The sequence below is a fragment of the Prunus dulcis genome, chromosome 4 (assembly GCF_902201215.1).
Source record: "Prunus dulcis chromosome 4, ALMONDv2, whole genome shotgun sequence".
Classification (NCBI taxonomy): Eukaryota; Viridiplantae; Streptophyta; class Magnoliopsida; order Rosales; family Rosaceae; genus Prunus; species Prunus dulcis.
The window spans coordinates 12356877-12369646 of record NC_047653.1 but is presented as its reverse complement, the minus strand read 5'-3'; the positions used below and the strand labels follow the sequence as shown (position 1 = coordinate 12369646).

The window sequence follows — 12770 nt, the reverse complement described above, 5'->3', positions numbered from 1 at the left end:
GCTCTCCCATCAAAAAGGCCTTTTGATACATAAATGTATTACAATTTAAGACACCTTTAAGCTGTAACCCAAGATAACAATAATATCTCACCAAAATGTATGAAATTTCTAATGAAAAAAGAGTAGGGAACATAACAGATGGTGGAAGAAGGGAAGTACTTCATTCCTTATCATGTAAGTAGGAGCTTCGATATTTTTGCTAATAGCAGTGTGAAATGTGTACATAAGTATTTTTTTTTTTTTCCTGTTTTTGATCAATTATTTTTCATATGTGTCAAACTGTGATTCACAGAAAGAAAGATTATTTCATATCCGTGGAAGAATCCCAAGAGAAAGCTTAAAGTAAACCCTTTTCTTTTTCTGTTTTTCTTTCTTTTATTTTCTTTTTTAAAAAAGTTTATCCAGCTTTCTCGTTCTCTCTTTTGGGCTAGGAGTTTACGACCCACACATACCACCACCATTTGTCCTTCAAATATTTTGATTTGCACAACACAAAACACTCGTCACTGAAAATAACTATCTCCATGAAAAGTGGGTTAGTGCCAAGAAAAAAGATCCCAAGAACATTCCATAATCTACGCAAGCTCCCTTCTTTCTAAGACCCCACCCTACGAAACCCATCTCAATCAAAAACCATAGTCCAACAAATCAAGGGCTGGAATGCCCTCCACGTGTCAAGCCAGAGGTATCACGCTCCTAATGACGAGGTAAAGCACAAGCATATAAAAAGGCTTAGCAAGTAACGTATATTCAACTTTCACATGATTAAAAACGCCGCCATAGCCCCCATCGCCACCAACTCCTACGAGAGAAATTTAGCCACTTAACATGCCGGCCACCTTATCATCATCTGATTCGAATGACCGGAGCCCCGATCTCCGGTCACCTCTTCTCTCTCCGACTAGAAAACCCACCGAAGAGCGCGAATCAGAGAAGCTGTGCATCGACGACATGCTCCAAAAATACTGCGGGCAGTTTGGCCCGTGGCAAATGAGGCACTTTGTGCTGACCAGCTTGGCTTGGGCTCTGGAGGCCTTCCACACCATGGTCATGATTTTTGCGGATCGTGAACCGGATTGGAGGTGCTTGGAGGGAGCAGCTGGCTCTGGCTGCGATGTGACGGCCAGGACCGTTTGTGGGCTCAAGCCCGGTTCGTGGGAGTGGACCGGCGGTCTAGGGAGCTCGACCGTTGCTGAATGGGGGTTGGTTTGTGAGGAGAAGTATAAGGTTGGGTTGGCTCAGGCCTTGTTCTTCGGTGGCTGTATGATTGGTCAGTTGTCCTACTCTCTCTCTCTCTCTCTCTCTCTCTCTCTCTCTCTCTCATCTATCTGTTTGTTTTTGTTGTTCCGAAAATCAACGGATTTCATATTGATCATGCAAAATAATCGGCCACATTAATAATTAAATTTAAATTAGATCGATCACGACGGACCTTAAACAACAAATAAGATAAACTTGAAACGAGTGTCAAAATTTAATTACGTTTTGGAACCAACTTGTTTGATAGCGAATTTGTCGATGATAAGATGTTACATGTGCTTTGACCAAAAAACATAAGATGTCTACATGTGCAAAGATCACGAGCATACAAATACAATATACATTAATTTTATGTGCGCCTTGTTATAGATGCGAATATACATAAAATATGCAAGCGATATCGTATTTATTGATCACATTTTATTAAAAAAGAATACAGTAATGAATTTCGTATTTTAAAATATATTAGATTATATCGAGTAAAAATGGTAAAAATAATTTTCTTTTGGGTAAAAATGGCCAACATACAAAAACATTAAACACTACTCACTAAAAGCCAACCACATAAACAAACAGAGCATAATTCTCATGTAAACTTTTTAGTACTTTTTAAAAAGTTAAAGTTGGGAAAATAGACTATCTCATATTTAGGCCACAAATTTGGAATGGATAGGATGCCATGAGATTACTAAAAGTGTTTTTAAAAGACTTCTGTATTGTTATCATTATCAGTGGCGGCTAGTAGTTTTGTCTCTTTATTCGTAATGAGAGCAGCAAAATATATAAAAATAATAGTTGCAAACAAAAGTGTAATATTAAAACAAAGATTGTAATATATAGTAATACTGAGACTTTTAGTTCGGAGTTTTCTTAAATAAGTTTATTTGAGAGATATGGTCTATTTTATATATTTATTTAAAAATATTTTTATAAAATATAATTTGAATTCGATATCATTTGATTATTTAATTAAATTATTATAATTTTTGTATTTTTTTAAAGTATCATTTTCATCGATTTGTTGAACACAATTAGATGTCAAAATAATTTTTAATTTACCTAATTTTTTATAAAAGTAATCTATAAATGTAGAATTAAAAAATAAATTAGTTGAATAATTGAATAAAAATTCGTAATAACTCTAAAAGATAATAAAAATATGAATGTATATAAATAATACATATTTCTCGACTTTCGACAGAACTGAACTTAAATGAATTAAGCGTGAATAAAGTCAAAATATGCGGATGCTTTTGGAAAAGATATTGACAGGCCTGAGCCTCTCACGTGCTCTTCTGCATATCGAACATGAAGTACATCAAATATATCCAAACAAACAAGGGAAACTTTCTTATGTTTATTTTCTTCTATTTTCTTTCTTCTGTTTTTTTTGCACAAATATTCATTTTCTTTTGTTTTCGTTCTTTTCTTTTGTTTTTTTATTTTATTTTATGTTTTTGTGCACGAATATATATATATATATATATATATATATATATATGTAAGGAAAAGGGAAAGGGAAAGGAAACAAGAGTGAAAAAGATTGGAGGTGGTCCCATTCTTTTCGAAAGTGAACTCAATTGTGTAGGACCAATTCCAGGCTTTTTCCACATCAAAGAATAATCCATTTCAGGATTCCAGCTTACCTGTAAAGTACTTCTTTGGTCTATCGCTAAAAAACTAGAATTATCTTTAACTTTCTCTTTTGCCCTTTCGACACTTTATGTGTTCTCGAGTCTTCGAAAAGCAATAGCTGCACTACTTAAAAGAGAACGTAAAATGTTACTCACTTACAAACTTCTATTATCCAAATAAGAAAAGAAAAGGAAAAGAAATCACGGGGGCCTTCAGTTAAAAAGAATTTTGATTTGTAAATTAAAAATCTCATATTTGAATCTCGTGATATTTTAATTGTGTGTTTGAGAAACTTTCCAAGCTGTAATTTAAACTATCAACTCTATTTTTAAAAAACTAAAGTAAAAAGGTCTTCAAATATAAAGTTGATTCTTTTCTTTTAGAGACAAACATGCATGCAGTAGCCTAACTACAAGCATTAGGACTTGACATGTAGCATACAGCAGCCCTCTCCTTTTACTTGCATGTGTGCCCGAATAACTGGCCATAGTTGTAGGTGGACATTAAGTGGCACAATTATCCTTGAACGGGCAATTGGTCAGCTGACCATGAGTCGTGAACCTCTGAGTTCTTCAAGAATGGTAGATGAAGATTTTGAATGTTATAACACTGATAATATCATAGCAGTCGCGATCATGGTTTTAATTATAGCACCACGAAAGAGACTAGTGAGCACTGAATCATACACAAAATTAGCATCAAAATTCGTACAGAAAGCGATTTGGTGCAGGCTCATTGCAACATGTCATTTATCATTTTCCCAGCCCAGTATGAAACATCGTCCTCAAAGTTTTTTTATGATTTTTTCTCTTCTTTCATCAAATTTGATTGTGTAATGCTATTCGTGGTTCTAATATTTATATTCCTTATCTATTAATTAGCTTGTTATAGAGATTACTAATTTACAATAGTTGATATATTATTAGTACTAATTTTATCAACGTAATTAAATAATAACAATGTATCAAATATTGTAGATTGATATCCGAAATCATGCCTTCCCTGTTATATTTCAACTGGCTACTGACATTTGTCACACATTGATTCCAGGTGCGGGAATTTTTGGCCACCTTTCAGACTCATTCCTAGGAAGAAAAGGCTCCCTAACCGTTGTATGCATCATGAACACCATTTTCGGTTGCCTAACAGCTTTCTCCCCAAACTACTGGATCTACGTCCTCCTCCGCCTCCTTACTGGCTTCAGCACGGGCGGCGTCGGCCTCTGTGCCTTTGTCCTCGCCACAGAGCCGGTGGGCCCCACAAAGCGGGGCACAGCAGGAATGTCCACATTCTACTTCTTCTCAACCGGGATCGCAATCCTCTCCGGCATAGCCTACATTTTCCCACAATGGCGCGAACTCTACATTGCCTCCTCCATCCCATCCCTGCTCTTCTTGCTCGCCGTCCTCCCGTTTGTCTCTGAGTCACCAAGGTGGTACCTCGTACGAGGTCGAATAACAGAAGCCATGAAACTAATGCGTGCCATTGCCAAGTCCAATAACAAACACCTTCCTGAGGGAGTTGTCCTAGCCCTAGATGAAGAAGCAAACAACGATAGTCCTACAACAAACGAGGAAGATCAAACTTACAAGGAACTTTTGGACAGCAAAGACGCAATAAGTGGTTCTCTAATTGATGTCGTCAAGCTACCAATGACTCGAATGAGGTTATTTCTAGCCGTGGCCATAAATTTCTTATGCTCCGTCGTGTACTATGGGCTGAGCTTGAACGTCGTCAACCTTGAAACCAACCTCTACATCAACGTTCTGCTCAACGCCGTGGCGGAAATGCCAGCTTTCACGATCACGGCAATATTGCTTGACAAGTACGGAAGGAAGCCCTTGGCGATCGGGACGTTGTGGTTTAGTGGGGTGTTTTGTTTTGCTGGAAGCTTTGTGGGGAATGCTGGGGCGTGGAAGGTGGTTAAGATGGTGTGTGGAATTTTGGGGATTTTTGGGATGGCGGGGACTTACAACTTGTTGTTTATTTATACAACGGAGTTGTTCCCCACGGTTGTGAGGAATGCCGCGCTTGGCTGTGCCACGCAGGCGGCGCAAATGGGGGCAATTCTGTCACCGTTCGTGGTGGTTTTGGGCGGGGGTTTGCCGTTTGCGGTGTTTGCGGTGTGTGGAATTGCGGGAGGTGTGTTTGCGTTTTACTTGCCTGAGACACTTAATAAGCCTTTGTATGACACTATGGCTGGGATGGAGGATGGGGAGGGTGCTTGCAGAAGTGTGAATTAATAATTAGTGTCATGTTTCTGCATTTTTTTTCTTCTTCAATTTTTCTAAATCTAAACCTACTTGATTAGAATAAGTTTGTTAGATTCACATGATATAAATATATAGTTTTGATATTCTTGAGTATGTTATGTATTGTCGATCTTTTGCAATCAGGAGCCAAAATCATGCATGACCAACCCTCAAATAATCTCATTTTAAAGAGAAAGTTGAGAATTAGGGAAAATTATCCTAAGATTAACAAAAACAACACCACATATTGTTTTTCATTTTTAATTGCAATTTGCTTCTCTCCCAAAATGGCCAAACCTGCCATATTGTCAACTGCTTAATGGACGATGGCTTGGATTTAGCCTCACTCGCAACATAATAAGAAGAGAGATCTCAAGTTACTTTGGAGTCTAACCGAGTGGAAAACGGCTTTAACTTGCAAATTAGGATCATGACATCTTAGTAGTTTGTGTATGAGAAACTCTCATTCCCTTTATAGTTTAGATTATCGCTTATATTTAAAATGAAGAGAGAGAGAGAGAGAGAGAGAGAGAGAGAGAGAGAGAGAGAGAGAGAGAGAGAGAGAGACCTCAACTTCCATGACTTTGTTAAACCAGCATTGGGCTGAGTTGGATATGACCCAGCTTTTGCCTCTTGTCAGTGCCATTAGGAGTTGACAATTATATAAACGATTATTATTGGGCTTGACTCTCACCTGTCTACTAGACTCTCCCAATCCAGTTGGCGGTTTGAATCCTTCCAAGCTTCAAGTCAAGAGAAAGTGTAACTATAATTAAGCCCAATGAAACAACAAATAATGCTCTCCATTTGCAACACATATAAACCTAAATAAAAGCAACGAAGAAATAGGTAGGTAAATGACTAGACTACGACTATGTTGCGGTTGAGGAAGAGAGATTCATTCGATGATCTACGAACGATACTGCTTATAATCTTGCAGGCCAAATGAAGATCCTGCTCTAACACTGCAGACTTTGTAGCTAGTTTCTACGTTATAAAAACCAGTGCTCATGTCAAGAGGATCCAACAGTATACACAAGCTTGGTTGGACCAACCCAAAGAACCAAAAAACAAATTTGTTTATTGGCATCTCTTCTTTCTCTTCCTGCAAAAGTACAGAAATAATCAAACATCAAAACCCAGTAGTGTTACTATATTGGGAAACCTTATCCTCTGTGATGACTAAGCCCCATTACAAAGGACTCGGCTTCTCTCCTAATCCATCATTTCTTAGCCTACCTAACCTTTTAAGCCTTACTATATTAGAAAATTGTTCAAAGTCTCAACGTACCATATCTATTTCCGGTATCCAACCCAACAAAACAGCTAGCTAACTTGATTGGATTTTTGTCCCTCAAATTTGGAGAACATTTTTATTTGAATCAATTGTCATGACAGGAATTTTTAGGTGCACGTCTAGGCGAGGCAGCGACGAATCATCTGACAAAGAAAATGTGTTTTTTTTAATCAACATAGGGGAATTTGAACATCAAACATCTTCTAACATAAGAAGAGAAATATTAATATAGACCAAGAGCCATTTATGGTGTTATGATGGCAGCCTTATTTTTTTCACAGATTTTCCACAAATGATGCCGTTTTGGTGTGCGTGATGCCGTCTTTGATGACATGAAGCGTTTTTCTTAGAAACGTGTAGAGTCCGTTCGGTAACGTTTTCGGAAAATATTTTCTTAGAATATTTTCAAAGAATGAAAATAAGAAAACAAAATTTGCATTTTCAGGAAATGAAAATGCGTCTAGTAGATTAATTAGAAAACATCTTCAGAAAACAAAAACAATGAAAACGTGTCTGGTAGTACAATTTAAAATAATAATATGTGAGTTATTTTTATGAAAATGTTTCCCATGAGAATGAAAACATTCTCAGTATTTTCTATTTTTGGGCCACCGAACGTACTTTTGCCTTATTTTTGTTCTCTAAAAATAAAAACAATCCCTTAAAACGTTACCGAACGGAGCGTATATTTGTTCTTGAACAAAACAGCGTTTTTTACAATGTAGGACGGATTTTTCATTAACCCCAAAAAAAGAATTTCCCTCCCATGGAGAACGCACAACTTCCAAAATTTTCATTCTCTAACATTTTATGGGTCCCTTGTTCTGTTTGGTCTTATTCCAATATGTTTAGTAAAAATGAGGGTTTTTTTTTTAAATATAAAAGAATATGGGTTAGTTGAGTGGGGTTAAGATCATTGCTTTTGGATTTTAGAATCTTGCCTCCAAGCTCCACAGTGTTGTTTTTGTACTATTAATTTAATGACCCATAATTTTGTTCTGATTAAGCTAATACAGAGTTTCGAAAGGCGTACGCCTCAAGACTTATGTCTAGCTTTATAAAATCAAAAACTTCTGATGAGCTCAATGTCTTGAAAAAAAATTGGTATCTATTGACACATAACCAACCAAACCCAAAGCCCATTAGATATTTTAAATGCAGAAACATAAAAACTCAGCTTGTTCGGAAAAATTAGGACATTGATTTTGATTATTAAATATTTGAGTTTTGTATTGGGTGAACTCTTTTCTTGTTCTGTTTTATTTTGGTTATAACTAAATTCGAAATTGAGACATCTTTCAATATCGGTAAAAGAAACATCACTAAGCTAATTTAAATTCATAGATTATTGTAATTGTAACAATTTCTTTCTTTACTATGTCATTTTTTTCTTCAACAAAAGAAAGGAGAGAAAATGAAAACTTAATAACAATGGTGGAAAATATACAATTGCACTAATTGAGTACACAATACAAGAAACTTTCAACATGTACTTAATTGTTATTTTCCTAAAACTTCATATACACACACCCACACACACACACACACACACTCTCTCTCTCTCTCTCTCTCTCTCTCTCTCTCTCTCTCTCTCTCACCCAATTTCGAGCATCAACAATAGCTGACTGTTAATTTAATCCCATCAAAACATAAACGGCGTCGGAGAGAAAGCCGGAATCGCCGTCGTAAGTGAAGCTCGCCTGAAAATTCCACCGCAAAAAAATTAACATCAAAAGCCATAACATAAACCTACCACCAAATACAAGTTCTGGACCTTACGTCGTCGTTTCGTTAAATAGCAAAGCAACGGACAGTTTTACTATTTTACTATTTACGTACCCGTAATCCTCGCCGTGGCTGCGGACCTGAGCTATCGTCCGACTCTGGCCGCTCTTCCTCTTCACGGCTCGCTCAACCTCGGCCGTCCGATCCACCACCATCGCAACTACGTTGTCCTCGGAAATCGAGGTGAGCGACGGCCTCCACTCTACCGAATTCGGCGACGTGGAGCCCGAGTTCCCGGGCCTTCCCCGCTTTCTGCGACGGCGCATTCGGCGCGGCACAAGCGAGCTGGTCTCCTCAGAGAGAGGAGCCTGCTCGCCTGTTGTTGCTGGGCGTGCGATCCCGCAGCAAGACACGAACTCCAACAAGAACTTCATGGCGTGGTTATCTACGAAGATGTGTGCGTTACCGAGGGGAATTGTGCAAAAGAGAGGGGGCTTGGAACTGGGGTTATTTACAGTTTGTGCCAGAGGCGGGGTTTCATTTTGGTTGAGGGGTTTCAGTTTGAGAGGGTGGAGAGATGAGGTTGAGGAGTGGACTTTGTTTCCTGACTCTCTCCTCTGGTTTTGGTGGGAGAGCGCGGGGGTTTTTATAATGTGTTGGGTTAACTTTGGATCAACTGCGAAAGATTAGCCATTTAAATTGGGATTAATTTTTTTAATTCATAAAATCAAACCCTGGTGGGAAAATAAAATTTGAAGAAAATAGTTGGGGCCACAGGATTTGTTTTTGATAAAAGATTGTGGAAAGAGGACGTATTGAGCTAAATAATTGCGATCCATATAAATTATTATTTTAATTTATAATTATAAAATAAAGTTTTTTTTTTTTTTTTTAAAGGTTGGATGTGTGTGACAAACTGATATAATCTAATTTTTACTAAAAAAAACATATTGCTTTCCTAATCGCTTGTACTAGAAAAAAAATTAATATAATCTAATTTTAATGAGTTGGATGTCCACCTTAGAACCTTAGATGGTATTTAAAATGTGGCATATATTTGATGTGGTAAGCATTTTTTTTTAGTAAAAATTGATTTTGGGGGGGTATTCATTGCGTGTCTTGAGTTTTGAATTTTTGCCAACATAAATAGAGGTGAAAAAGTTCAACCAATTGAGCTATTATCCCTTGGCATAATTCTTACATTTTAAGGTGCAAAACTATAGAAAATTTGGGGATCAAGTTGGCCGCCTGAATGAGTTCCCCTCATAGCCGACCCTAACCAGGTCACAACTTTAACATAATAAAGTGTGGGAGATTTTCCATTTTAAAAGTTATGTATATTATTAATTAAATAACACAAAGCAAATGGCTTTTATAAGAAATAATAAAGAATTACGCATAATTGACACCATGTCCTCTTTTTTACTTCGATTTGCAATTACTTGAATAGGTGTTCATACGAAGACCACGCAACCCAGTGTAAAGTGGGAAATAAATAAATTATAAAAATAGTGGCGTTGAAGAATATGAGTCCCACATCGAAAATTTGATTAAATAAAATACAAAATATAATAAATGCTTCTATTACTAATAACACCGAGGCCTTTTGTAATAAAACCTCACACCTACTGGACTTTATAGGTGATTAAGTTGGAGACAATATTGATGTTGTTAGTAGTAAGCCGCTGACCCTTCTCTATGAAATTTAACAATTAATACAATTTAATATGTGATATATATAATTCAAACACAATGGAGATTTTGTTTCTGCAGGTTGTTCTAAGTTAAAAAAAATGTGGCAATGTCACTCAAGCTGCTACCAGTAAGAGAGCATTAACTTTGGATTGTAAAATAATTTTGAACCGACTAGTTTTTGGTTTCTTATATTAAGTTTTTAGTTAATGAGATTTGTCGAAATTTAAATATAAAAAACTCGTCTAAGTACGTACAATCACTTACAAACCACACTATATATTGGAATATTTGTTATGACACATCATATATAGCATCTTATCAATTGAATAAATTTGTATATTTTTAGTTTGCCCTTGATTTTGAAGTGTGAAATTTTTTATGATTCAAAATATGTCTCACTTGGTTAGGTTTTTTTTTTTTTTTTTGGATAGGAACTTGGTTAGGTTGATATTTAATCTGCTTTGATGTGATTGGTGGTCCTGATAGGTAGTCAAGTTATGAGTTAATTAATCAATAATGACTTAATTTCTTTCCTTCATAGACATTTTTCAACTCATCCGTGTCTATATCTAAAAAACCTTAAAAGTATGACTTTTTCTTTTGGTGAAACTCATGCGTACTAATTTACGATAACAAACAAATAAAAGTGATAATTTAAATTATAAGAAGGAGGATGGTTTTTCACATACACATTATCAATGTGTGATATACAAATCAAGACTCTTTTTCACTATATTAGACTTTATTGACGTAGCATTTTAAATTAGGCAAAAGTGATTTGGGGTTGACAATCTTTTAGTGTTACTTCAGGCAGTATTAGCAGGTGACCATATAGAAAATACTTGGATTACTTTTTTTCTTTTTCTTTTTGTTTGAGAGAAAAAGAAATCCCAAAACATATTTGTATATATATTGAAGAAAATAGCACTAAACATTCCCTAGAGGAAAGGGGGAGAGGCAACAAATATGGGCTGCCTGCCTGCATCAAGCCGATAGATCCATTTCAACAAGAAATAAAACGTGTAATGGTGAAGTGTCCAACAATTATGGAGGGACTGTGAATGAATTGATATCGATCCAAGAAGCTCACCTACCAACATACCCAAATGCAAAAAGACTATCTGAAAACCCCTTTAAATCGCATAATGAAATCTTATTTCCTAATTAAATAGATGGGTCATAATCTTTGACATCAGATTACCTCATGACAAAAAGTTACTAGGATTAGTGCTTGCCTACAGGGATAAAGAAAGACTTGCTGGACAGCTTTTGGTCCATATCCATACCACAAACGAGCAAACAAATCTACAAAACATCATGTATATATTAATAACAAATTGACTCGAATCAAGAAAACGTGCCACATAAGAACATGTTGTATATGGAAATGGCCAAACTGCCTGTCCAGAAATTGTCTGGACACTCTTTGATAAGTCATTTGTTTCTGTGAAGGCCACATTGATGTATCAAGTTTTGTTAGTGATTTTGAAATGACTAAAAATGTGTTTCCTTAATAAAAGTAAGGAAAAGTGCTTTTAAATTATTAAAACAATTTTTAGCGCTTTCTAGACAAACGCCAAGTAAGTGCTTAAATTATCCAAGTAACACTTTCAAAGTGTTTTTCATAAACCACTTGAAATGCTTATAGCAGAAATGCTTTCTACAAAAATCTAAACAAACCTTAAATCTCGAGCTTTGCTAAACACAGTCGTTCACAAATGCTGACTAGCTGGTTCGATACGTGACACTCATATCAATCGAGGATTGTCGGTCAATATAGCAACATCATTCCATATTCTTGAGCATTTTGCGCCACATAAAAGGATGTTCAATACGCACCTTTCCCAGAAATGTAAATCTATTTCCACCACATGCACTTCTAATTCTAGCACAGCATATAGTATATCTTCTCAGAGCCATATTGGTGGCTCTCGATTTCATTCACTAATTCAAACCTTCAACTATAAAATTCTTTCCGCTTAGTTCTCACACTAGAAAGAAAGAAAGGAACAATTCAAGAACCTGTATGTGTCACTAAATTGGACAACCAGCTGTCCAAAGAAGTGAAATATTGCTTGGTTGTATAGCTGCTGAGAAACGAAGACGCATCAAACACACTGTCGTCTTCTAATTCCCCCAACAAATTTCCATCTAACTAAACGATTTGTGTTGTCCTAATTGCATGACAAGCCGCTTTAACTTCGAAATATCCCCAGTCTGGTTACTTTCAGTGTCATAAATTTTCTTGGATTGCTTCGCTAAGAAGGCGTTGCTCAATGCCCATTGGCCGATTGGCCCATGTCAGAATATTATGCGAACATGCCACTGGCACAATCAGGCCACCTGTTTCTAGTGTCATTAATGGCAAGAGAGGCTATCAGAATCTGGATTTGTTTTATTGTGCGAAGTTCATCTTCATCTACCATATGCCTAGAAAACAAAATTCAAGTGCCAGATCACATATATACGAAGCTCCATGAATGGCAAAGGCTACAGGAATAAGATTTTGTTAACTTTATAGCAATTACCCTATAAACTTTGAGCTGCAAAATCATTCCTTGCCAAAACTAGAAAATGAAAAAGTTTAAAATTGATTTGGGTAGTTCGAATCGACCAATATAATCCGGCTGAGGACGAACCTGACAAGACAAAACTGCCCACACCAAGGAGGCCGACATGACTGGAGAAAAGATGATTAGGATGACCATGTCCGCTTAATTGAGTAAGTACCAACTTAGGCCTAATGCCAACCACTACACAACAGCCCTAAGGATAACCATAACTCAACGAGCAGAAGGGCTGATCACATATTGCAAAGCTAAACCTTGAGCCACATACCCTCAGAAAAGTAAAACCCTTCTTATCCCTATAACAATCAAGGAAGCCGGCCACAGGCCGGTGCAAAT

General features: G+C 36.6%; 2 protein-coding genes across 2 annotated transcripts; one reads left to right on the top strand and one right to left on the bottom strand.

The window, feature by feature from the left end:
* Positions 1-772: 772 nt before the first annotated feature.
* Positions 773-5261, top strand: LOC117624987 (organic cation/carnitine transporter 4). The gene is made up of 2 exons (XM_034356541.1): positions 773-1270; positions 3946-5261. Exons 1-2 carry the CDS (start codon positions 829-831, stop codon positions 5136-5138), a joined length of 1635 nt encoding a protein of 544 aa, XP_034212432.1. The 5' UTR covers positions 773-828; the 3' UTR covers positions 5139-5261.
* Positions 5262-7850: 2589 nt separating this feature from the next.
* Positions 7851-8772, bottom strand: LOC117625721. The gene is made up of 2 exons (XM_034357259.1): positions 8284-8772; positions 7851-8144 (listed from the first exon to the last, which is right to left on the bottom strand). The coding sequence occupies exons 1-2, from the start codon at positions 8601-8603 to the stop codon at positions 8087-8089; spliced, it is 378 nt and encodes a 125-aa protein (XP_034213150.1). The 5' UTR covers positions 8604-8772; the 3' UTR covers positions 7851-8086.
* Positions 8773-12770: the final 3998 nt, after the last annotated feature.

Bases quoted from the DNA above. Each gene is read 5' to 3' on its own strand.
- LOC117624987 (XM_034356541.1), top strand. From the start codon at position 829: ATGCCGGCCACCTTATCATCATCTGATTCGAATGACCGGAGCCCCGAT. The intron at 1,271-3,945 runs GTCAGTTGTCCT...CATTGATTCCAG, and splicing joins CTTCGGTGGCTGTATGATTG to GTGCGGGAATTTTTGGCCAC.
- LOC117625721 (XM_034357259.1), bottom strand. From the start codon at position 8,603: ATGAAGTTCTTGTTGGAGTTCGTGTCTTGCTGCGGGATCGCACGCCCA. The intron at 8,145-8,283 runs GTACGTAAATAG...TGGAATTTTCAG, and splicing joins AGCCACGGCGAGGATTACGG to GCGAGCTTCACTTACGACGG.